The following is a 23,338-nucleotide window of genomic DNA, read 5'->3' as shown; positions in this document are numbered from 1 at the left end:
GCAGAGCATCTATTTGAATGCTATTTTGGGATAAAAGAATTCAGAAGGACTCAAATTAAGCCTTTCCTTCTCTAAAGTTAAAGACTGGCATGAGTAACACCAAGTCACCTTGCAGTTCCCTCATCTCCTCTGATCCCTGACTGTAGTTCCTTCGCTCTGACTCGAGCGTGCTCTGAAGTAGCAGGAGCTCCTTCTCCAGCTGTGCCTTCTCTCCGTCTCCCGCCCGGCTCCTCTCCTGCAGCTCACGGTTCATAGTCTCCAGTTGGCTCATCGACTTTGCCATTTCTGTGTGGCTCTTCCTCAGTCTTGCTGCTGTGTCTGACTCTGCACGCAGCAAGTCGTTTGCCTCCTCCAGCTTTTAGTAACAATAAGAGAAAAAACAACAAAGTTTTAGTAATTGTGCTCAAGCAGTAGAGTGCGAAAAGTATCATCAGTGTTGCTTTAGCTGGTTGCTTCATTAAAGAATCAACAAGCAAAGTTAGCTGCAATCCTAAAGTATTCAGTGACTGCAATGTATTCAGAACACCTATTAAGCACTCTTGAAGTGAAAGAAAAAGGATTTGCTGCATAAAATTACAAAACCAAATCTTCAAAGTCTATCATTCATTTTTTTAAGCCACTGGTTAAAGCACTGGGACTTTTATGCCTATGTGATGTTTTTTTCCATGTGTGCTGAAAATTTATTTAAGAACTGATTAATCGTGATGAGAAAAACAAATAACAAAAAAACATTTCTTTTGACCAGAGAAACATCCTTCCAAACGTTTGCAGATTCTTCCTCCACAGTTTGTGGAGACTTTCTAACTAGCCTTCTTATGTCTGTCTTTCTTGCAATGGTTGATAAAAATAACAGACAACTAATAGTTGTTGGGTCAAATTTTTTCTGTAAGTGACACCTATGTATCCCCTTTCTTCACAATAATTTTGTGTTGGTTTGTCACATGAACATCCTGATTAGATACACTTGAAATGAACTGAAGCTGGGATGGTTATATGTTTCTGTAACTGACTGGGAGGGTTTACACCCTCAGACAGCTAGAAAAAAAAGCTCCAGTCCTTTTTGAATCAAAGTCTTGATGCAGATTGACTGAGGGCATTGTTCTTACCCAGGCAATCAGTGTGTGTGTGTGGGGGGGTGTGTGTGTGTAGAGCTACCTGCTTCTGCAGTTGGGCAATCTTATCATTTGAGGCCTGTGAGTTCTGGCTGATCTTCTTCATATCTTCAAGCTGCTCCTTTAAAGTTGACACTAAAAAGAAAAGAAAGCCACATTACATGTTTAAATCCACAAAATAAAAACTCTAAAATAGCCTTAAAGCTTCTTTGTTATAAAAAATATGTCCCAGAAATCTCATAGCTAAATGCTTCGATGTAAATAACTAGAAAAGTGATAAAGATACAAAAATGCACCAAGAGGTTCTTCTATTTCAAAGATCCCAGAGGATTACACAAACATCCTACTTGTAAATTCAGCAGTACTTCATTAGTTTTACCTTCATTCTCTAAATTGCGCCTTTTTTCTCCCTCCTGGTCAACTTTTCTTTGATACTCTGTGACTCTGTGCTGCAGCATAATCTTGTCTTTTTCCAGCAGAGACATGCTGGCTTCTACACTCTTCCTCAGGTTCGCCTGTGGCAAGGAAAAACAGAGGGCCGCTGTGATGCAGAGGAAACCAAATCCTTACTTAACCAAAGCCAAAGATGATAAACAGGCATTTAGTTAGCGTCACTTCCTCAGAAGTAATGATGTTTTGTCAAACCTAAAAGCTAATGAAGAACTATGACATTTAGTCAACACGGCACTGAAAACAGTTCATGCTTACTTAGCTTACTTGAAATTTCTATAAAGAACAGTTACCTCCTCATCCAAGTCCTTCATAATCTTCTCCATCTTTGTGTTTGACGTCCTAGGGGGAACAGAAACATATCATATAAAGTAGTTTGAAAATCTTACCCACGGTTACTGCTGTATGTAATGTTTCCTGTTTATAATCAGAGTCACATTCCACCAGAGTGTAAGGGATCCATCTACACCAAGGGAATAACTTATCCCTGTGCATTCTTCCTTCAAATATCCCAACTTAACCAGAAACATTTGCTTGTGGGATTCTTTTAAACAACTAAGCTCAGCAGGGATGAAGTCACAATACTTCATATGTTTTTACTTGAACCATTTCAGTAAATGCAAATTGTGAAAGAGTAATGACTTGGTCCATACCTGCATTTCTGTTCCAGCTCATCTTTTTGTTGCATTTCAATGTGGAGTTGCTCCTGTAGTTGGTAGATCTGTTTTTGCAGGTTCTCCAACTATTAACAAGAATGCCAGTTTTATTGCAGGATAAAAAATTGGTAAACATTTTATATCTTGTGTTCTTAGCTTCCATGTGTGATGCACTCACGTGACTCTTGTCCTCTTTCGTTGAACTGCTACGTTTGTCACTCGTCTTTGAGGCAGCAGGACCACGCAAATGACTGGGGGGGTCAAAAAAGGTCTCTATGAATCTCTTCCGAATTTCAGTTTAGGTAAACATTTTTAAAAGGCAACTGTAACCATATTTTATTTAAGAAATAATCATAAAACATGTAAATGGTGAAAAAAAAGAAAATGTGACACAGGACTTTGTATTTAAATTATATATACCTATTTATTAGACAACAAATGCTTTCTATAATTCAGGACTTAATTCTACCAATCATTGTATTTTTTGATGTCCTTTCTTCTTGTAATCATTAAGGTGGCTGAGTTATCTACCAAATACCGCAGGTTTATTGAGGCTAACAGTACAGCTGCTGCCTCATGGTGCTGAGCATTAAACCTCTGTCTACCATTGAACCCACTGGGTTTGGAAATGTTGAAAGCCTTTTGGGAGTTAAAGGGTTAATTCAAAATTTTCTGAAGTGAGGTTTTGTAAAGGTATTATTCAACTCAAGTAGAATTTTTCTTATTGGATAATAAACAAATCCTCTGTGTTGTTTTGGTCAAACAAACCAGTCCGATGTATACCAGGGAGTTTTTGTTGAATTTAGCTGTTTAAAATGGATATCTTATTTCATTCTGCAGGCTGAATCAATATATTACATTCTCCATTAAGACCCCAGATCTTTTAGATTTCGTGTCAAGCTTTCATGTATGGGGGGTTTGCAGATGTCCTGGTTTGTTGAAATCGCCCCTGACTGAATCAAAATCAGCTGAGGCGATTTATAAACACCATGCTTCATTAGCATGTTAGCTTCTCACCTATCCAAAGAAAAATTAAAAATTTATCCAACAGATTTCAGAGTGATAAGGTTCTAAAGATGGGTTAAAATTTCAACAATGTAATTCTTTCGTCTTTATATAATAGTAAAGTTTAGCTTAAGCACTGGTTGAAATGATGGTTTTAAGATGGCCTGACAGACTTACTGCTGAGTGCTGTAATATGTAAAGCCGACAAAAGGGAGCTGATTGCCCACAAAGGCCTTCGGTATGGGGAAGGTCTCCTCCTCTCCTCGGTCCTCCTCGATATCATCAAAGTTACTGGTGTCAGTGTCACTGCTCAGTTCAGGCACCACAGGGGCAGCGGCTACAAAACACAGAGCAGAATTAAAAACAGTTGCACATAAATTAAATATAGGGCAAAAGACTTAGGTCAAAGCTTGCTATTATTATTTAAAAGCAACAGAAATTGTCATCTTGGAATTCTTGGTAATATGTTGTTTGAACATTAGTTATTTGCACATCGTTATTAAAATCAAAATCAAGATTTTTTTTTCAATAAGCTTCAGTGTCATTGCACAAACTGATACATTAGCTATATTTCAAAGGCAACTTCAAACCAAGTGAAAACAGTTAACTGGCAGAATCAACAGAGGCAGCAAAAACCTAAGTCCTGACTTCAGCCCTGCAATGCAGCAAACATAAAGCCACCACAGACCTGCCAGAAGCTACTGGATTAAACCCTACATTTGTAATCGCTCAGAACTGCAGCGTCACTCCCAACACATTTACATTGGAGTTGGACTGCTTCCCCATCTTGGCCTCAAAGAGGCTGAGCTTGCCAATTATTCTCTGAGCAGGAATCACGTTTAGTCTTGGAAAGGATACTGAATGAATGGCTTGTCTGCAAGAATTTCCTGCAACTGTCTGCACTAGGTCAAATGGGAAAAAAATGATCACGGGTTGATGATTGAAATAACAGTACTGCTGCTGCCAAATTAAGTAGGATTTTGTAAAATGATGATAAAAAGGAAAGAAACATGAAATATTTGTACTCTCTCTGATGTTTTCCCATGTCCACTGGTCATTTTTGAAGAAAGGATGCCTCTTAATCTCATCGACTCCATTCCGGCCGAGCCGAACTTCCCTGCAGGGGAGAAGTGTTTAGAATTTGATGGAATAAGGACTCCATGACAGTGGAAGGCAATTCACGTTGAAAATGTATGCTTCTATCCAAATTCTATCCACGTAGGGTCTACTGAGTGGATTTCTGAACAAAGATTTCTGTTTTTATCCAACCTGTCAGTCAAGAAAGCGCAGATGAGATTCTTGGCATCGTTGGAAATGTCACTGTCATCTGGGAAGGTCAGGGCATTCTTGTGGTTCATGATTTTACTATAAGTCCCCACCAATGAGTCTGCATAGAAGGGAGTATCGCCTGTGCAGAAGACCAACAACAGTTATTAGAAAAGGGCCTATTCTGTGGTCAGTCACAGCTTTATTCTTAAAATATTGGGGGGGAGATAAAACTCACCAACAAGCATCTCATAAAGAAACACCCCCACTGACCACCAGTCACACTCTCTTCCATAGTTCCCGTTTCCTCCTTGGGATTTCAGTACCTCTGGTGAAATGTAGTCTGGAGTTCCAACTGCTGTGTCACACTGTACCATTCCATCCTGACAAGGTAGACATTTCAAACTCATTTATTTATATTATTGAAAAAGTAAGAATATCTAAGACTTTCTTCTTTTTCAACCAGATTCTTGCTTTTCATAAAGAGACTGTAAGTGGTACCTCATTCATTTTCATGCACGTTCCAAAGTCTGCAAGTTTTAAGTGACCCGATTTGTCGAGCAACATGTTATCAGGCTTTACATCTCTGTTGAAACAAAAACATATAAACAGTCAGCAAAAACAGCACATTCACGTTAAACCTATGTTAGCTACAAAGATATAAACAAAGATAACTTGCACCGCTCAATGGACGGCTAAAAGTGCCCAAACCCAAAGAATATGAGAATCCTCACTTAACATACTTTACAAAAGGTCCCAACTATTACAACATCTTTTATAAATGTATAAGCCGTGAATTTATTTATTCACCTCCAAAATTGGTCCATTAAAGAGCTACTGACTTGACAAGAGCAGTGCTGCCCCTGCTGACCAACTTAGATCAATATTAGTGATTAAACAATGGAAATGTATGACATCTTGCATGGATCCATGAAATAAGTAATTAAACTGAGTCAAATACCAATGTATGCATTTTGTTTTTTGTCTTTTTAAGTCTCCTTTCATATGTACAATTGATTGCATTTGTAGTGCCCCAATTGAAGTATTTGGAAGCAAAATTCAAGTGTTTATATCAGGGATAGGAAATTTGCTCCACTATGCAACCAGGCCAAATGGCTAAACACTATTTAGCTGATAACTACAGTTTATCAAGTGCTTATATTTACAAGCAGAATCGCATAAGTTGTAATCTTGTCACCATAAAATAGTGTAAATAATACCAGACGGGACGCTGGACTGATTCATGTTTGTGCTACAGATTGCAGTTGCTCCAGCATTACTTATCCTACAAATACTAGTGATTGCCCTCTACTGGATGGCAGCAACACTACAATACAAAAATATCCCTAATGTACGTCATCAGTTAATCAGGCAGAACAAATTCTAATCTAATAAACCCTTAATCGACAATCAATTGTAAGTCAGTTATTTGTTTTTATATTGCCTGCTTCCTTTTTTTCATGAAAACTATTGATATATGACATCCTTTACTTTTGAAAAATGCTCCCATTTCCAGCATGCCCTCAGGGAGGTGTTCTGAAGTCAAAGTGCAACTAAATATGAGCTGTGAAACCTGCTTGTAAAACAAATTGGCAGGCTCTGCCATTGTAAACAATGAAAAACATAACAGAAAAATGTTTGCAGCTAGTTGCTGTTACACAATGAACCAGCTTATCAGTTCTGAGTATACATCTAAGAACAAACAGCGACAGGGTGACTCTAAACTCTTAAAACCCAAATATGCATTAGTAAAACATAAAATAAGTTCTAAGTCTTCTAAAATTTAATCTTTATAAATGGTAAATTCAAATGAATTGATATATCACTTTATTGGCCAGTCTTAGTTTAGAAGGAAGAAACTTGTCTTAGACTCAGACCAGCTAGATGACCTGATCAACAAGGTCACGATAATAGCAAAAGCTTCACAACACCAAGAGATTGTGTGTTTATTATAAATCTTAAATCAGAAAAATGTAAAAGAAAAAAAAACTGCTTATTTCAACTAACTGCTTGTGAGAGATGCTGTGTAGTGTTTGATATTCCTATTGTGTTATATAACTTAGATCTGACCCTGCACAATTTTGCTTCAATATATTTAGTAGAAATTGTAAATATGTGCATCCTGTACCTGCAGACGGGTGAGGGGATGCTTGGGGGTGTTTATCACCTGGGTTTGGGTGGCTAGCATGCTGTACTTGGCCTAGAGGGGTGGACTGTCTGGGCCTGATTGGCTGGTAGCAATGGATATGAGAGGACCATATGGATGTGGAGGCCTGGAATGGCTGTGACTGGTGGCTGATGACAGGGTGGGCTCTTCAGCTGGCTGGATACCTGCTTTGGCATCTTTGGGGATGGAGGTGTGGCTTATAGAGGGAATGCCGGGGAGGGGCTGAGGCTAGCGTCGTTGGTAAGGGATGTCCCTCCTGGGGTAGGGTTTGGGCTGGTGTTTGGGGCTAGACCTGGGCTACACTGCCGCTCTCCTCCCTTTGGTGGTATCCGATCCCAAACCTTTTTTTTTTTTTTGCCCTTTAGACCTCCGGCTACCTGAACCTTTCCTACTGTGAGGCGTTTGAGGATCTCCTCCTGTGTCTGTGCGCCTGTTCCTCCTAGAATGATTGGCACCTAGACCTGGGAGGACAGTGTATGTATGAGGAGTCTAAGTGTGTACAGCTGTCTTGAGTGCTTATATATATCTGTATGGGTGCAAGGGTGGGATTGAGTGAATGTGACTCACTGCCCCAGGCCCATAGGACCTCAGCACTATTGCCTACAGAGGCAGGCCACTCAGGAGTCAGGCTCCAGCTGCTTTCATCTGCCCTTCTCTGGTGGGGGCGGCCATTAATATATCCGCCCTCCTTGAGTTAGAGTGATATGGGGTGCCCATGGATTGTTTAATAGGCTTGAGTCGCCTATTAAACGATCCTGGGCCCTGTAGGGTGAGTCTGGGGCCGCCTACACCTGCTATTGAGCATATTTTCCTTCAAAAGGAGCTTTGTAAATCCTTTATAAAGGAGCAAGCTCATGCATACATTGGGAGTTTGGATGTAGGCGTTCATGGATACACACTAATAGTAAATACCAAGCTACAGTGACAGATATATACCACCCTGAATAATATTTAGAAATCACTCTAAGTTCTGCCTCACACCCACATGGATATCTAAGGGATAACCACTAATTTTGAAGCTTTTGTTAGGTTTACTTTCGTTCTCTGTTGTCTTCTTTTGGCTATTATTATTTCGCTGTTTTCTGTCCCTCTCATTTCATAAAGGTGTGGAAGCAGACTACTAGCTGTTATTGTACATCTTTGTGTTTTCTATTTTTGCTTTTTTATTTTCTCTCTTTTCATGTGCTATTTTCCTTTCTCTGTCTCTTTCTCTCTCCCCTAAGTCTCTATCAGTCTCCATGTCCGTTGTAGGTCCCACAACAATTTTCAAGTTTCATATACAAGTACCAAACAAAACCTTGTGGCAACAGCCATAATGGTCTGCTTGTGAGAGCAAATCTGTTGGGTTATCATCTAGCTCTGAGACATCTATTCCCAGAGTTACATTAGCAAAAGAGGATAACAACAAAAAACGAGGTATATAACCTAAAATACTAAAGAGAAGAAAGTGTAGATCAAAGTTTTCACTCAAAATTATTCACTCTTTACAATAGCAGCTAAGATATGTTTACTATTCTTAAAAGATCATAGTAGGCTTTTGATTTTAGTAAGTATATGAGTTTAATTGTTGATTTTGTTCATATTTATTAGATTGCTTATCTAATATCTTAATAGTCACATAAACAAATAGAAGATAGGGGCAAAAAGGCATATGGTTCAAATCACCTGTGAATGAAACCCATGGAGTGGATTCCATCCAGAGCAAGCACCACCTCTGCTGTGTAAAAGCGGGCCCACTTCTCTGGGACGTCATAGTTGCTCATCAAGTTAACCAGATCCCCACCAGGCATGTATTCCATCACCATATAGAGGTAGCGGTCATCTTGGAATGCAAAAAAGAGCTGTGAAAAATAAAGCACATCCAATTTATTACAGAGAAATTATCAAGATAGAAATCAAAATCTTCTCATATTTTTTAAATTTACATTTAGACAACAAATAAAGATCCTACCTGCACAACCCACGGACTGTTGGCAAAAGCCATTATGTCCCTCTCTTCCCAGAAGAAAGCGGAATCTGACCTTTTGATCATCTCAAACTTGCTCAGCAGCTTCATGGCATATACTTTATGTGTGGATTTGTGTCTTACCTGATAAAGGATAAAAAAAGAATAGTTGTCAGTTCATAATCATCCATACCATTATGTATAAGATAATAAAACTGTAAATACTCACCAACTGAACCTCTCCAAATGCACCTCTTCCAATAACTTTAACCACCTCATAGTCTTCTGCTTTCATTCGCAAATCCCTTATTTTACTAATAGTTTTTTTATCTGGTAGGGGAAAGAAACAAAGAATATTTTAACAGAAAGTCATTTTAAGATTTTTTTAAGAAAGAAAGAACATATTAAAACTTCATCAGTTAAAAATTTGATTATACTTTTTAACATGCTTTTTGGGTTGCAGAGCCCCGCTGATTGGGGCTAGTGTGGCGTCAATGGCTAATTAGGCTAACCAGGCTGTAGAAGCAGGGGCAATCCCAAAACAGCACAGTCAAGCCTGGCCAGGGGCTCGAGGATTACCCAGTGCCTGATAGCTGCTTGTAATGACCAAAAGGGATATAAAGCGTTCATTAGGTGTGTGTTAAGAACTGCCAGAATATTCAAGAAAAAACATTTCTGTTTTTGCTGTAGATATATTTATTTATGCAGTTATTAAGCAACTCTTGTCAGAAGTAGGTTGATTTAAAAATACATTATTTGACATTGATGTATTTAAAAATATATAAATAAATAATGCAACTTTGTACTTGCTAAGTTAGGGTTACCAGATTAGGGTTTCTGAAAAGGAAGACTGACTGGACTGGACCGGGAATTCGAACCGAGCCATCAGCTCCGGGGCTGTACCTGGTCTTGAGCCAGCCAGGGACGGAGCGCCCGAACCCGACGGTATGCTTCCCCCCACACGGTAAGGCAAAAATATGCAAAGGCTTAACAAACATCTCAATTTTTTTTGTATAAAAAAATCTTTAAAAATGAAAAAAGGCTTACATTGGAATAAAAATGAGTGTGCCTCATCAGGCTAATGTAGTACCATAAAACTATTTCACAAAGAATAGATTTGGAGTCACATGAGCTGGAAGCTATTGCAGAAATATCTAATTCTTTCAGTATAAAAAACTTTAAAATTGAAAAAAGGCTTAAATTGGAATAAAAATGAGTGTGCCTCATCAGGCTAATGTAGTAAAACAATTTCACAAAGAATTTGAGTCAGTAGGTCACATGAGCTGGAAGCTATTGAAGAAAAGTCGACTTTTGTCTTTAAAAATATCTTAAAATTTAAAAAGAGCTTAAAATTGCATAAAAGCATGTGTGCCTTAGGTGTTATCTATTGGCATGATATTTTATTATTAGCTGGTCATAAGATAAGGAATTTATTGATTTATGTTTCTCAAGACAGCTTGGTTTAAAGATTTGTTGACGGTCCCTAACTGCACCACGGCGTGTGGGAGGAGGGAACCGCTGAGAGACGTTGGTCGACATCGGGGTACCTCAGTCGGATCAACCGTTTGCTAGATCCTGCTGACTCAGCGGACCTAGAATATCCAATATCCAACTTCAAACCAACATCACCACGGTGCTGATGGCTCAGTTCTGCTGCACTTTAGTTGACCAAAATCCCGGAGGATTTAGAAATTCGCCCTGGACATTTTTTTTAGGTATGAAAAGTAGGACATGTCTGGGGAAAAGAGGTCGTCTGGTCACCCGATGCTAAGTGCTGTGAAGAAAGGGAAAATACGCTGTGTGTTCTCATTACTACCACCTGCTGGACTGATGGTATATTAAAGGAGCTCTGTATTGTACTAAAATTTCATGAATTTCTATACTAATGCTATGCCTCTGAATGACTGTTTCATCTCTGGGCTTCCAGAGTAATGGGAAAGCATGCTGACAAATTATCCAGTAAAGAATATGAGCCATCGACTTCTTCCTGTAAAATATAAGATTTGAATAATTCTGTCATGGAGAGTAAGCAGAATTGTTGCCTAACTAACCAGAAAAGAAAGAAAAAAGGACAGAGTGTTTAGGGAAAGTTTGTTGCTGATTGAGAGTTGGCTTCTACCCAATGTCATATCTCTGAGCTCCCTTAGGAGAGATCGTATCCATCATTAGGCCAAATTTGGTCAAAGCTATGGTAGGGGGATCATTTTTAATTCACAAAGGTCACTAATGGCACGAGTTTGCATGGAAACACAACTTTTAAAGACATCAGAGTTTAAAAGATCCAAAAATAAAATAGCATGCCAATGGCCACATTTTAAATATATATAAGATATAGAATTTTATACTTTTTGTTTATCTAATGCACATTTGTGTAAATTGTGTGTTTTGTAGGATTATTTCTCCCAGCGTTTTTCTCTGCATAAATACACTACTACACTAAAACTACTGTGGAGGGCAACGCAGAGAAAGAATTTGAAGCCCAGAGCGCTTCAGGCAAGTTGAACTGCTAAGGTCCAGCAGCTAATCCATTAGTCCAAATCCATCAGTGTTTCACACAAAGAGACAGGATAAGGAATAATCGAGTAGATTTGAAGCGGCAGTTCTTTTTTTTTTTCCTTCCTTGGTCAATTACTTTTCCGCTTTTGTGAAGCTAAGAAAATTTTAAAATAAAAAGCTTCCACACAAACCAGGAGCAACATACCCAGGCAGAAAAACGGATGAGAGGCAGTATTTGTTGTTTTCATTAAATTATAGGTTAACTGGATGTTATTCAGGAAATTAAAGACATACATGGCCAAGTTACAACATCAGAGCCCTGCCCCCCCACCCCAGAATAGCTGGCTTTGTAAAACTAGTTCAGGGATACTGTGTATAATGATAGATGGCCTTTCCAAGAAAATCAGTTACACTTTAGAGGAAAACAATATTTACATTACATGTAAATTTCAACTGGAGGAGGAGTTTAAGATTTCAGGGCAGTTGGGAAAAAGAAGCCAATCTTGATATGCACCATGTGGGTCACTGGTCATTTATGAAAGCCCCTTTGTTAGGGACACTAAGCAGCAGCCACCTATTGTGTCCAAGCATACATACTGACAGTGACCCAAAAACGGCCTTCTCTTCTGGGCCTAGATAAACCCTGAATGTAACAGGGGTCTGTGAGTACAAACGGGAGACCCTGTTTAAAAAGAATACATGAGAGCCGAAGCGATGATCCAAGATACTTACATCTATTCAAGAAGTTGTCAATGCTCTTGTTTTTCCTAAGGGCAGGGAAGTCGAGGTCGTATACCAGAGCATCCAAGCCATCCTGAGGGAAGAGGAACAAGGTTTAGATGGAAAAAAAAAAACACTCTACAGATGAAATAAGGAGAGCAGAGACTTGATTTGATTCAGACAGACTTGTTTTCTCCAAAGGATGAAACACAATAAAAGAAACACAAAGGAGTTTCTTTTCACTGCAATGGGTAAATCTATATTGATACGGGATCTATATTGATATTTTTCTTAGAAAAAAAAGGCTGCAGCATTGATTGTGCAATAACCCCAGTTCATAAAAGAATTGGTAAAAATGTACTTCACTGCCACACACAAAGTGATTAATGTAAATACTGACAATTAAGCCAGAGTCCCACCAGTTTCGTTGGACTTTCTAAACCATCATATATTTTTTCATGTCACACTGACTGCACTGCCTATACAGACTCCTACTAAGCGGGGAGAGCCTCAGCTGATGAGTCTGTCAAGCACCTCTTAAACCCAAACAGCTGGAGAATTTTAATAGGCTTATATTAAAAATATGGGAACTAAGTTTTAAGAAAAGTAAAACGCACCAATAAAGGCTGTGGGATGGTTTATATGGATACAGAGTGAAGCAATGAGAGGTGATTGTCAGAGAGGGATCTGTGATGTTTGTCCAAGTTTTTGTTTTTTTTTTTCCCCTGGAGAATGATTAGCTGCACTTTCTACTGTCCCTTGTTTTTGCGCGGCTCAAAGAGGATTGCTACTTTTCTCAGTTTTCTGTTCTCCTCAACTCCTATTATAGGTAAAGTACTCTGTTTTAAAAATGTTAAAATATGTTTGACTGTTTATGCAAAGTCTTTTCCACAATATGTTCAACTCCAAACCTGTTTTCTCATGCTATTGAAAGATTCCATTTTGTATTCTCCTTGAGGGTCTTTCATTACATACACATAGTTGCATGGCATACATGATTCCTTAAATACCTAAAATAACATGCTATCCTTTATTATCTCAATCTGAGCTACGCAAGTCCCTTTTCAGAAAAAACGCGTTGGGTGCGTTCACCCCCACTGACTCTCAATGAGCGTCTGACTTTAAGTGAAGTCATAATTGAAGGACTTTGTTCAACACAGTCATGAATGTGTTCTGAGAGCAGTATCCATAGGCTTTAAAATTATGATTCATCTTAAATTTACAACCTTGTATAAGCTGAGCTAATGTTAGCTTCACTGTTTATACTGAGCAAACTGAGCCTTGAAGAAATCAAGGTGAACTTTCTCCAATGACAGAAGCAGCAAAAGGATGCCTGTAGTGCGCGTTACACAAAGCTCAGGGCAACCAGACAGAAAAAAAAGATAATTATAAGGACAATTTGTTAAGCAAATATGGCTGAGCAAGAATTACTTGTTTATAGAAATATTAAATTCTGAGAAAAAAAAACTGTTCACTTTATTTTCTATTCATTATCATTTCTAATCCAAAAAAATGTTATGTCTGTCTGGCTAAATGTTCTAATTAGTAAAGCCAAGCTTGCACCATAAATAAATTTCCTCCTCTCCTTAAAAAGCAAATTTGGGGTGAAGGAAAAGTTTCTGACAACATGGATGAGTCACTCAGTTGCTCCAAAGCTTTTAAGCTTCAGAATAAGAGAATAGCAACAACAGAGGCCTGTGACCCTCCCTATTGAGTACACACACGTTAAGAGCAAGTCAATGAATGGATGTAAGCAGAAAGACAGCATAGGCAACCGTTTCTTCCTACCGGTAGTTCTATTTTAGCGATATTTCTGAAGATCTGAATGGCCTATTTTTAATTCCTAACCCCAACCTGGCGAAACCCTGATAGGGACCCATTAATGAAACACTCACTGTATATTGCAGTAAGATAAATATGACTTTAAATTAATTTGAAAAATAATTTTGCTGCAACTCATAAATGCAAATTTCTTCAACAAGTTGTAGATCCTGATGGCTGTGAGCAAGAAGATTCTTCTGTAGCTGTCTGTCTTACAGCGGTTCTGAAGAAGCCTCTGACTGAAGACACATATTCACGTGTTTAATATCTTAGAAAAAAAAAGATTAACCGATATCTCTAAGCTATGGAAGGAGACTAAGTAGATTGATGAAAAATATGCAAAAATTAAATTTTCATTTACAAAGAATTTCTAATTAATAAAACCAATCGACTAGCCCTATGAGGTCTCTCACTGTAGTTCATCCAATGCTGTTCTATGGAGGTTTTTTTTATGGATTTGCGGTTGTGTGTCAACCCCAGATACCCATAAAAAAAAAAAAAAATATCGATTTTTTTTTCCATTTTAGTCCCACCATCACGGTGGTTAAATTTGCAAACAAACTGGTTACATTGCAAAGGCCTGTATCTTGTTCCCAGTTAAATTTAAAAAAGCAATGTGAAGTTTGGATTAGGGCTGCAATCAACAATTATTTAGCAAAACTACAAATTTGTTTATTTTTTTCGAATAATCTATTGATAATCAGATAGCCAAAGGTCCCTTAAAAAAGACTTTTTAACAAAAATAAACCGGTTGAAACTAAAATATTTCCAATGTAGGCATTCTGAATAGTGCATATTATCAAAGAACACTTTTTTTTTTATCTTAAATGGAAAATGTTTATATATATATTAGGGATGGAACGGTTTTTGAAAACCGTCCAAACCGTTCGGTTCGACTGTCTCGGTTCGGTTTGCGTGTGTTGCGTTCGGTTCATGCGCAGCTCCTTTTTCTCATAGGCGAAGCGTGTACACTCCAGAGCAGAAGGTGGGGGTACTGCAACCAAAGCCAACCACCAGTAGTAAACAAGAAGAAGAAGAAGCGAAGCAGCGTAGCTGGGTGTAGCAGAAAAAAATCAATTGTTTAGGAGAATTGTGTGGGTATGGCGAGTGGGAAAGAACAGGAGTTGGAAGACGCGCCGGCAGCACTTTATAGGTCTGCTGTATGGGACCGCTTTGCATTTAGAGTGACCTACGATGACGGCGGAAAGAAAGTTGTGGATAAAAGTGCAACAGTGTGCAAGCATTGTGCAACACGTTTTGTTTGTGCCAACAGAAACATGACCAACATGTCAGGCTAACCCCGAAATCCCACATACTCCGTCAGCGCTCCGCTCCGCTCCGCTGCGCTCCAGACCGCCTGCACAAAGCAAAGTCTACAGCCTCAGCTGTGGGTTCCGTCCGCTCCGCTCTGAGTTCCTTGGAGATCGTAGAGGGCATGTGCGAGATGATTAAATTCAAAGCAGCAAAACATGTGGAAATGATCCAGGGTTTCCGCGGATCATTAAAAAAATATTTACAATTCATTAATTTTGGGGGATTTTTTCATTAATTACATTCATTTTTATTTTTTCATTAATTTTTATAAATTTTTTTATTTTTCGGTGTAACAAAAACCGTGACCACTAAACCGTGAACCGAACCAAACCGTGGATTTTGTGAACCGTTCCACCCCTAATATATATATATATATTTTTTTTTTTTTTTTTTTTTTTTTTACCATTTACAATTACTGGTCTAATTGGGTAGCTCTGCAGCTAAGGGCCAATTTTAGAGTCTCTACACTCAAGTTAACAATTAATCGATTACTAAATTAGTTGACGATTATTTCAATTATCGATTGATCCCGATTCATTGTTTCAGCCCTAGTTTGGATATCTATAACCAAGCACTCTCCAGAGAGTTGAAAACCTCCTCAGCATCTGCTGAACCCCCGTTATGACTTTACATGGAGAACAACTATTTGTTAAACAGCATTTGTTTGCAATCTCTTCTGCTTTGCTACAACCACTGACGGTTAACAGACAGTACATATAGCTGCTGGACTTTATTGCACAGGCTGCATCCTATGTTTGCAGAGGCAGTGTGCAGGTATAGAGGTTAATCCAATACTCCCTTTGGCCTTGGAATTGATAAGAACAAGAATTTGTTTTAATTGAATACATTTGACAATATAGTGTATCTAAGGAATAAAGGTTTTAAAGTTGTGAAGATACCATTTTTTGTATGTGAAATACAAAACTGGCATTTCTAAAGCTTTAAAACGAAGGACTGAAATCTTGACTAAGTGCCACTGCCAAGGTTTAACCTAATCTGCCATAATCCAAAGTGGTTCCAACAAAACAGACGCATAAACACTTCAACATGTGTAGCTGTGCTCTTCCTCTAGTTGGTATGAGAGTGCAAGAATAGCTAGTAAAAGAAGTATTTTGTGATATCACTTATCTTTGTGTCTTTTGCTTGCTAGAGGTAATAAACACTGGTGTGATGCAAGTTCTTTCCAACAGTCTGTATTTGATGGAAAAAGTTTCCAAACTCACTATCACAACAGGAATCCTGTCATTCCAGTATTGTGAATATCTCAATAACATGCTTCCCTTTGCATCCTTGTACAAAGTAATGATGACACATGGTGAATCAGCAGCTCAGGCCAACAGAGGAATCCTCTTAGCCAACTTTGCTCCTTCTACTCAACAGTGGAGGTCACAGCCACACCCCTCACTGAAAGACATAACACCAATAGTGCCCTACAGGAAGGGTGGAAACAGGGAAAATGCAGGTAGGAGGGGCAAGATAAGAATCGGGAGGTGGAGAGCAGCTGGTAAGAAGAACAAAAGCAACTTACTCATTTGCGAGTTTTTAAAAACGGTGAGAGGAAAACAAAGAAAAACAAAAAACAAGCCATCTCTATATGATATTGAAAACCTTCAAGCTCTTACACACAAAAAAAACAGACAAAAAAGGATGTTGCTTTCCATATGGAATCCAGCCAGCCTACACTAAAGGGGAAAGAAAGAACTAAAGAACAGAGTCTTTTGGGACCCTAATCACAAGGCTTTCAGCGCAGCAATGCACTTTTGCATAACTTCCTGCCACAGAGAACTCTGGACAGCCACAGTAACATTCCTTAACAGGACTGTACACGTCAGAGAGCTATTTTAGGTATGTGGCCAAGCAAGTTCTCTACAAAAACTAAGGAAGAGATGAGAAAAGGTCCATCCCAAATATTGAATCCCTTAGCAGATATTTATATTTCCAATCAATGCAAGACTGTAAAGCTATGATAAAAAGGAGGAGGAAAGGGAGGGCTGGAACACAAGACAAAGCCAGCTGGGCCAATAGGAAACAAATAAGGTCAGAAAGGATGACAGTGATAAACATCATAGCTATATACTGCAAGTACAAAATCTCATTGTGATATTAAGGGGTATACTGGGGGAAAATGGATATAATGGGCAACACCTTCTGTAAATGGAATGCCATTACTATTCAGGACTGTATATTGTAATGGGTCAATGGGTAATAATTGGCCATACTGGTCAATTATATGTTAGAGTTGTCAGGGGGGGGGGGGGGGGGGGGGGGATGATGGGGCAGTGCTAGTAACTGAACTAACATAATTTATATGTATGAATTTTTTTTTTATATTTTGGCATCTTCCACGTCACAATTATCTTATTTTATGTCTCCCATTTAATGTGTGCTTCTGCTCCAATGGCTGACCTCGTTTGCGTTGTTTTCTTTAGAAAAGTTAGCTCAAGAATGCATAAATAGAAGTGGAGCTGAAGCTGCTTTCAACTGCAGAGTATGATGCACCCTTGCATGGTACAACACACCTGCAGCAGACTGCGCCATGTTGCCTGTAGAACAATAGAATATAAATAGGATCCAAACAACCCAAACTGAAAAGGAGAGTAGACAATGAGAGCAGCACCTGAGGTAAGAGCAGTGGCATTTAACAAACAGTACAGGTGTAATCTGTCCCTTTGTGAGGAAGTTCTTTGAATTCTAAGACATAGAACAAAACATGTATAGTTCAATGGTTGAATGAAACAAAACAAACCTGTGTAACTGCCTTGAATGTAATAATGAAGTGATCCATGACCAACAAACTAATTGAAAAGAATTTATGGAAGATATTTTGCCAAAAAAATGTAAATGGTATGGATCTTGCCAATAGCTGCTCTAAACAATATTAGTATTTCAAAGATAAATGATCTAAATGATCAATACCTTCTGATTAACACATACAGAACTTACTTTTTTTATCTATACATTTAATTTGAAAGGTGAGAAAAATATTGCAATATATATTATATTATAATATTGTGATAATATTATGATAATACTTGGCCAAGTAAAGGATCGCGGACCAAGTATCGTAACCTGTATCGTATCGTAACACCCATGTAAATACTCACCCCTATTTGTTTCATATCAAAATGTATTATGTAACTAATCGGGTTAAGTATTGGCAAGGATGTTGCGATATGATACTTGGGTCACTATACAATATTAAAACAATATGGCAATATTCTATGTAGGTAACATCAAAATTAAATATAGAGAGAAAAAGCAAGTGCTGTATATGTTCAACAGAAGATATGGCATTTATTTTGATAGATATGTTGTTTGGGGGTTTTAGTCAGTCCACATCTTCCACTGCGACAGCCTCTTCTATAAAAATGGTACCATAGTGCACAGGATTCCAGGGTTCCAAAGCACCATCAACTGGAGCAGTGGTATGGAAGTACTGCATCAAAACAGTAGTAGCTGCTGAAAGACTTGTATGTTTAGAAATACGCTGCTTTGGTGTTAAAATCTTTCCAGCCTTTCCTTTTCTTCAGGTAAAATTCTTTTCAGTTCCAGTCTCAATAAATCATAATTGTTATAACTAATATATATTAAGGATTGAACGGTTTATGAAAACTGTCCGAACCGTTCGGTTTGACTGTCTCGGTTCGATTCGCATGTGTTTCGTTCGGTTCATGCGCGGCTCCTTTTTCTCATAGGCAAAGCGTGTACACTCCAGAGCAGAAGGTGGCGGTACTGCGAACAAAGCCAACCACCAGTAGTAAACAAGAAGAAGAAGAAGCGAAGCAGCGTATCCGGGTGTAGCAGAAAAAAATCAGTTGTTGTGGAGAATTGTGTGGGTATGGCGAGTGGGAAAGAACAGGAGTTGGAAGTAGGGTGGCCAGATGTCCGGCTTTAGGGCGGAAAGTCCGGATTTTTATTGCACTGTCCGGTGTCCTGCGCCGCATTCAGCCGGACGTGTATTTGTCCTCCTTTACCCCCAGATTCCACATACTCCGTCAGCGCTCCGCTCTGCTCACGTACGTTGTGCGGAGTACTTGTCTGTCATGTAAATCAATGAGAGCTGTTCCACATCCTCCGCTACTTCTCTGTCCTCGTACGTCTTCTCCGTTTTTCACCGTCAAAATATGGAACTGAGCTCTTTTTTGCTCCGCTCCGGTCAGTCCAGATCAAGACCCGCAATTGCAATCGCACCAAACAGGAAAAAGAATGTAGAGAAGACCCGGTTTGTCAAATTAAATTATAGTAAAAACAGACCGCCAACTAGAAATTAGAGCATAGTTCGTATATAATACAAAAACTAAGAGCAATTAATTAAATAATTGGATGCAGACTATTGGTGCTTCAACAGACCAGGAAGAAGTTGTGAGATTCTAGAGCACATCTCATAACTTTAAAAGAAAATTCTTATTGCAGGAATGAATGAAGAGATGATGAGTTTGGAAGCAGAGAACAAACATAATTCATACAAACTATGTTTGATCCTAGTTATTCCTGTTTAAAAAATCCACAACAGAGAGAAAATATTTAGGCAGAAACTGAACATCTGCTGGATGATGATGGGGATTTTTTTTAAATATGTCATATTAAATTAAACGTTAACAGGGTTTATACATACGCGTTGTACTTTACAAGACATAGTAGATTTTCCTAACAATCAACATACTGAACCGAACCGAAAAGCGTGACCACAAAACCGTGAACCGAACCAAATCGTGGATTTTGTGAACCGTTCCACCCCTAATATGTATTGAGTGATACATAGATATATATATAGTATTTGAACTTGGCGAACACTTGCAGATGAAATGAAAAGGTTAAAGCAAGAAAAAAAAACTGAATTGAGAAAGAAGACATGCATTGTGAACATAGCCAGATTTTCATAAACGAAACAATCCATCCATGTATCTATCTATCCATCTATCTAAAACATTTAAAATAGCAATTTAATTAAACACAATTTTCAAATGACAAATACACTCAATTCTGTTTAGGTCAAATTTAACAAGACTAAGGGACAATTTCAGTCTCCTCAACACACTTTAGGTGGCAGCAAAGCATTTATATTGGGTTTACTGCCACAAAAAACAAAAGGGAAACTGTTAGCTAGCACACGAGTCTATGCATGCAAGTAGAAGTAAGGACTTTCCAAAGAAAGGTTACAGTAAAGTCCTGAAACAATGTACTCTGGATAAGCAAAGCACATTTATTTGTATGGCACAATTCAGTACAAGGACTAGGCTTGTCCCGATCCGATCCACGTATCGGGACGCCGATATTGGCAAAAAAATGCGTATTGGCAAAGCATGTAAAATGCCGATCCAGACTGCCGATCCAGTTTTTGAAAAAAAAAACGGTCCGTATTTTCCAGTTTCGCCGATTGAAACGATCCATTCCACTATTTTGCGCCAGTGTTTCCCTGTTTTGCATTTTTATTAAAACTTACAGTAATACTTGCACCTTTAACTGTTTATGGTTTTACTGTTCACTGTGCAATTTCAGATTGCTATTCATAATTTTGTCCAGTTTGTGTTTATCTCTTAATAAATAGGTAAGTTTGTTGTTACCAAGCATTGTGTTTTATTCAATCTCACCTAATTTAGCTGGCTAGATGTTATCAAGAGTACTAAAACCCTTTTCAACATGAGTCTTACAACTAAGGCTAAATACTTTAACTTAAACTTAAATACATGCTCGGATAGGCTGGTATCGGCCAGTATCGGTAATGGATCGGAAGTCCAAAAACAATATCGGTATCGGATCAGAAGTGCAAAAACCTGGATCGGGACATCTCTAACAAGGACAATTAATACATTTAACAATAAATAATAAAATCAAGCAAGCCTTCAAGGTAATGAAAAAAACAAACAAACCTTGGACTGAAACATTTTCATGTGTGGTTAGATGTCATTTATTGGCCCCAATACCAATACTATACCGATACCATCTACTAAAAAAAGTGCATACTACTTGGATGTAAAATAACTGCTATCATGACTTCTGTCTAGCTGCTGCCTACATTTGTGAAGCTGGAAAAAGACTAACAAAGTAAATTCAATAGAACTGTTTATTGCCTACCTGGAATGGGTGGGTGCAATGATAGCCTACCCTGTTGATACATGCATGGGGGAATTAGAGATTAATAATCAATTAATCATTAATGAATCAGCAGTCTATCTTGTTTTTGGAATAAAAAAAGACACAATCTAGAAGAGTTAAATTTTATTAAAACAGAACTATGATTTTTAAAGTAATAAGAAAACTAAAACCAGAAAACAATGCCAGTGTCACTTAAAAATTTTGATTGCCATTTTTACTAGAGAATAAGAACTTCTTAAGTAAACCTCAAGAAGCTCTAAAAAAAAAAAAAACTGACATTATAGAATTTTCCCACAATAAAATAAATCTGTAGCTCCTTGGTATGGTCTCTCCAGCTGCCAATCATGCATGGTCCTCCCTAACCTGAACTATGCCAAACCTTTTAGATCTGTTCTACCTTAGATTATTCCTTAATGACGGCAAAGCTTCGTCTGTCATGCCTGTTTTAAAACAGACAGTCAACCGCGTCAAACATACAACAGACGTGTACAAATTTGTTGAAGGAAAACAAAAAGCTTAGTTAAAAGGTTTAGGGAAACACTATGTTCCTTAGACGCAAGTGTCAACTTAAAATACTAAAATTGATGGATTTCTATGGTCATCATCTATAACTTTAAATAATCATGGTAGTACTGTTGCGTACACCTGCTGTGAGATCCAGCTATGGTTCATATGCTCAACTGTGGGTAGGAGGAGGAGATGTTGAGGAGATGAAGCCAGCATGGCAAAGTTGTCATCATAGTACACAAACAGCACCGGAAATAGCAACACCCTAAGATTTCGGTACTGGTTGATTTCTAAAAGCACAAAAATGTACCTCATAAATCACTAAATGAAGTTAAGATGCTACAGAAAGTGTATATATACAGCTTTATCCTAAATACACGAATACAGAACACGTGCATTTATGGCATTTGTTGTGGATTTACACCTTTAAAAAGAGGCAGAAGTAGCACGCAGCTTTTTAAAAACCACCGGAACGCATCAGCTTTTTTCCTACTTAATACTGATTACCTGTTGAACCATTATCAAATATCTATACAATTAGTGAGGGGGAAATTTTCTTTTTTTTTTTTTAACAACATAATTACAAAATCTTCCCAATTCCCAACCTCTCTAATTTTACCAAGTAAAAAAAAAAAAAAAAAAAAAAAGCACCTATGTGCTTATAAAACAGAAATAGTCTGAATTCATATCTGTGATTCATTTAATGCATAGGTCTTTAACAGGGGGTCCACAGAGGTACTGCATGGGGGTCTCGAAAGTTTTGGTTGATTAGACTTTTTTTTTTTTTTTATTTCACCCCTGCAATTTTTTCCACCAATTGAAATGTCTTTAAATACACATTAACAAGAATTCAACACACTGTAGTAAACAGATAAATGGAGGAAGAAGATGTCTTTCAGTCATCAATGCACACATTCAGCGACACACAGCTCTTTCAAGCCGGGCACCGTTTCATTTACAACACCTGTCCCATCAACCAGGAATCAGAATAATAAATATTTTAATAATCCCAGGGTGAAATTACTTTCCTTACATGACTCCATATGTTAAAGAGTGACTATAGGACCAGTTTGATATAATACAATTTCATACAATATATATAATAAGGGGGTCCCCGCTCCATCTAGCCATCAGTTTGGGGGTCCTTGGCCTAGAAAATGTTGAAGACCTTAATTTAACGAATGAAAAACAAAATAAAATGTACATTTTTTAGGATTTAAGTGTTAGTCACAGGTAAGAGATGAGGTCGCATGGAATGGCTAAATAGATTAGAATTTCACTGATTGGTGTATTACAAGAATGATTTACATGTACATAGCACAAAAATAATAGGCAACAGGAATGAACAGAATGGAACTTTGATACAGCTTTTTTTATTTTTTTATTTTGCTTGAAACAAAAAATGAAAGAAAATTCTAAAAGTAAAAACTTTTAAAGGTTTCTTGAAACCATTTACTGTTACTGCAGCATTTGATCTAACATGACATTATATAAAGATGATATTTTTACTGCTTTAAATCAGTAAGAGGTAGATTTTAACTGTTACACAGTCACATTTACTCAGGAAGCAGATGTTAATAAGAGAAAAAAAAAAACTCTATACCAGTGGTTAACACTCGTACGACAATCATTTCTTCAGTTCTTTAAAATCCTTTTCAGGGAGAAAAACTCACACAAGCACTTTTCCAGCCATTAAGGTCTGAGCTAAAATTTCCAGGCAAGTCTCAGCCACATCATTTCCTTCAACATGCCAACATAAGGCATGTGAGCAGGCCCAACTTTT

General features: G+C 38.0%; 1 protein-coding gene across 3 annotated transcripts in view; it reads right to left on the bottom strand.

Moving 5' to 3' along the window:
* The window catches only part of rock1 (Rho-associated, coiled-coil containing protein kinase 1), a 46,843-nt gene that overhangs the window by 15,508 nt on the left and 7,997 nt on the right, over positions 1-23,338 (bottom strand). For all 3 annotated transcript variants that reach the window (XM_038301575.1, XM_038301576.1, XM_038301577.1), the window contains exons 2-16: positions 11,830-11,911; positions 8,831-8,931; positions 8,608-8,745; positions 8,322-8,497; positions 4,991-5,075; positions 4,728-4,872; positions 4,493-4,631; positions 4,249-4,340; positions 3,401-3,560; positions 2,397-2,469; positions 2,216-2,304; positions 1,856-1,904; positions 1,492-1,627; positions 1,156-1,247; positions 109-355 (exon numbers count right to left, since the gene is read on the bottom strand). In XM_038301575.1, the coding sequence (XP_038157503.1) occupies positions 109-355; positions 1,156-1,247; positions 1,492-1,627; positions 1,856-1,904; positions 2,216-2,304; positions 2,397-2,469; positions 3,401-3,560; positions 4,249-4,340; positions 4,493-4,631; positions 4,728-4,872; positions 4,991-5,075; positions 8,322-8,497; positions 8,608-8,745; positions 8,831-8,931; positions 11,830-11,911 (1,804 nt within the window). The remainder of the gene's footprint in view (positions 1-108; positions 356-1,155; positions 1,248-1,491; positions 1,628-1,855; positions 1,905-2,215; positions 2,305-2,396; positions 2,470-3,400; positions 3,561-4,248; positions 4,341-4,492; positions 4,632-4,727; positions 4,873-4,990; positions 5,076-8,321; positions 8,498-8,607; positions 8,746-8,830; positions 8,932-11,829; positions 11,912-23,338) is intronic.

The sequence above is a fragment of the Cyprinodon tularosa genome, unplaced genomic scaffold (genome assembly GCF_016077235.1).
Source record: "Cyprinodon tularosa strain WSP-4 unplaced genomic scaffold, ASM1607723v1 ctg47, whole genome shotgun sequence".
Classification (NCBI taxonomy): domain Eukaryota; kingdom Metazoa; phylum Chordata; class Actinopteri; order Cyprinodontiformes; family Cyprinodontidae; genus Cyprinodon; species Cyprinodon tularosa.
This window is presented reverse-complemented; position numbering and strand designations above follow the sequence as displayed.